The 3,472-nt window shown below is 35.7% G+C and overlaps 1 protein-coding gene across 1 annotated transcript; it reads left to right on the top strand.

Moving 5' to 3' along the window:
* Positions 1-458: 458 nt before the first annotated feature.
* On the top strand, positions 459-2,773 carry edn2 (endothelin 2). Its single transcript, XM_065290983.2, has 5 exons — positions 459-519; positions 1,175-1,328; positions 1,503-1,616; positions 2,412-2,492; positions 2,607-2,773. The coding sequence occupies exons 1-5, from the start codon at positions 459-461 to the stop codon at positions 2,692-2,694; spliced, it is 498 nt and encodes a 165-aa protein (XP_065147055.1). The 3' UTR covers positions 2,695-2,773.
* Positions 2,774-3,472: the final 699 nt, after the last annotated feature.

Below are 3,472 nucleotides of genomic sequence, written 5' to 3' on the forward strand. Positions count from 1 at the left end.
TGTTTTGTCCTCCAGGGGTTTCTGGCAATTATTCTGCATTAATGTGGAATGTAACTTGGAACACGTGCAAAACCTGGCATTACACACTATCTACTCTTAAGATGCCCACACATGGACTCCCCTGTGGAAAAAAACATTTCCGGTTTCTGGGACCATGACCTTTCAAAAGGGACTTAATGACATCACTTTCCTTTCCATGTCTGTTTTCTGTGTCATTCAATCCATGACCAAAACAGGAGGCAGGAATGTAAGAGACTCAGTGGGGCCATGATGTTGTGTCTCTCTGAAGGAATGGGGTGGAGCTTTTGGGAGAATAAATGGAAGGTAGCCAGGTTGAGTTAACCCAAGCACCTGTTAGACTTTATGAGGAGCGCTGTGGATTGTATACACTACCTTTGCACATCATCATTCAACTCTTGGTGGATTTAACAGGCTTGTTAAACATTTGAGATACTATTATGGCTTTCTCTGTGCAGACCACTTTGTTCATCTCTGCCACACTATGTATCCTGCAACATGGTAAGTAAATTCTTACTTTCAGAATAACTTCATTCCTCATAACTTGACACTTGTTTCTGATGTGGGTTACAAATATGTGATCCATGCACTTTAAGTTTTTATAGCGCTGGTTTAATTGTGTAGCTTTTTTGTTGCTGGAGAACCACGTAAGGGAATATCTCCCAATGAATATAAGGTTTAACATCTGAGCCAATTTTTATACTTAAATATAGTTGAGAGCACTATTTAGTGTCTTAAGATGCAAAAGAGCAGCGTCTGAGCAAAAATGGTCATCTGGGCATACAGGTGCACACATTGGATTTTAGTAAAAGTGCTACAGTTTTGGCATTGCACCAATGGCAAACTTTATCTTCAGAAGGCACATACTGTAGATGTTTCCACTGCTTGCTTACACTGGCACACCTGTAATATATGACAGGGTTGTTTGAGTGTTCGAATAGAGATTGGTTAATTAAATATAAATGTGAAAGTATTTAATTGTTTGAAGAAAAGCACAACGCTATGGATCATCATTAAACAAAGTAAAATTGAACTATCAGACCTGACTGAAAAGCACACTTTCAAGCACATTTTTTTGTTACCAGACCAAACGTTAGGCCTTTTACAGTTCTACTGACAACTCTCATCATAGTTTCTGTATGCTTTTTCATTTTAGGGTTTGGATATCCACTTTCTGAACAGTCCGAAGCATCCAAAAATCGATCTATTTTCAAACGGGTTCGGAGCAAACGCTGCTCCTGTAACAGCTGGTTGGACAAGGAATGTATTTATTTCTGCCATTTGGACATCATCTGGATCAACACACCAAGGTTAGCACACTTTTATTGGATTGGACCACAATGGCCTTGACCACAATTAATTACGCTACAATAGATCCTTAAAACATGCATTTAAATGCTCTTATATATCTAACAAATATTATACTAATAATATGCTGTATTAGGCATTTGCTATTTTTGACCGTTCTTTTTTAATCTCTACAGTAAAATCACCCCCTACGGTCTGGGAAGTAATATATCCCGCCGTCGCCGTTCATTGGGTCGCTGTGAATGTGCAACCCCAGCTGACCGCACCTGCTCCAGTTTCTGCAACACCAGGTGAGCTTTGACTCTCAGATCTGCACTTCCTGCCCCACCTAGCTGAATGCAATCAGACAGATGAGTATCATTCTGACTGTCGTAGATGCCACAGGCAGCCATGTGTGACCTGCAAAGATCAGGGCAGGCTCCGTGGGAGATTTCATGAGCACTGATATGCTAAGAAAATATGCGAATAAATATGAGGCTTTCATTGAATGTCAATTAGAAATCATTTTCAGTCATACTTTTCTGAAAATCAAACTGATATGTTTATTAACTGATCTGATTTTTTTATGTTCAAGCCTTTGTCTGTGTTTGTCATTACACTGCACAAAAATATTTATTCAATTTACTCAATTATTTTAAGGTAAGTGGTCGCAATCAATTTATTTAAGTTACATTTAAACAAAAGTTTTTTTTTTGTTGTTTCCTAATTTTTGTTTAAATGTAGCTTAAATAAATTGGTTGCAAACACTTACCTTAAAAAAAAAAATTAGTAAATTGAATGAATAATATTTTTCAGTGCCACTTGTGATGTTTAATTGTTCAGTATGTTTCTAAAAGGTAATTACTGAATTTTTAGTTAGTTTTACTGTTTTATAGAAACATACAGTATAGTTTGGACATTACTTTTAGCTTTTTTCATTCAAAAATGACCATAAACACATGTAATTCTGATCATTATATTTGACCACAAAACAAATTTTAAGCCTTTTAATTTTGAGAACCATAGTCTTGAAAACATTTTATTATTTGCTTAATGACCAGCTGGTAAATTTAGCATTAATCCTGTATCATTATTTTCCTTTGCAGTTCAGATATGGTTATCATGACCCAACTTAATGGCCGTTCAAATGACATGGACAGGAAGAATGACCTACTTTCATCTCTAAGGTAACAAATAATGTGCCTTTACTCATCAGAATAAATCTGATTAGAACATGCTTTTGCTCATTATAAAAAATGTCCTGCTTTGGGTTTAAAAAGGTGTATCATTTCCAATTGCAGGAAGGCGGCTAAAGAAAACCTCATGATGACATCACGTTCTGTGTTACTGAAAAAGAAACTCAGAGCCAAGAATCTCTTGATCAGTTAGAGACAGATGATCGGCATCTGAACAAAAACAATCCTTGATTTGGGATCTGCTTCATGAGCAAGTGGATGGTTCACCCGAATTCAAGACAGAACAGAAGTCTTGAAGATGAGCATCTTTTTGTGGTAAACACCAGTGGAAAAACCAATTTATTAAATTCCACCATCTGCATAAAGACTTAGATAATTGCATAAATAGTATTTATTTTTACACTGAAAAGTTCTCTTAATGTTCTTTGGTTGAATGTATGTTTCACATTTAGTTTTTTTCTTTTAACTTATTGTGCTTATGTGACATTTTCTCTGTATCAGAGCTTTTAAGAATGTGATGTTATTTATTTTGGAAAGTGTCTACACATTTTCTACAATCAACTGCTGAAGCAAGCATTACAATGTCTTGAAAGAAAGATTGAAAAAAAGCAGTAGCCCTGTGGAATGTTTATCTGTTTGCTTTTTATGACTCTTCCTTCCCCCATTCTTTCTTTATTTTCCCTTCAATGAAGGCGGAAGTATCTACTGCATGCTTTCTGTTGGATGTTTTTTATTGTTTTGAATGCCAGCAGGTTTCAATAGCTCAGAGCTTGCCAACAATTCTGTTATTGTTTTACCTAAAGTACAGACAAGCAGCTGAAGTCTGTTGGTTAATTGTCTATAAAATGACTGTACTACACTATAGTCACATTACTGCCTTGAAATTCCCTTTAAAATGATCTTGCTCTGTATTCAATGTTAATGTATTTATATATAAATGTTCTGGTTATTTATATACACAGATTTTTTAC

Source organism: Paramisgurnus dabryanus, chromosome 19 (assembly GCF_030506205.2).
Source record: "Paramisgurnus dabryanus chromosome 19, PD_genome_1.1, whole genome shotgun sequence".
In the NCBI taxonomy this organism is placed as follows: Eukaryota; Metazoa; Chordata; class Actinopteri; order Cypriniformes; family Cobitidae; genus Paramisgurnus; species Paramisgurnus dabryanus.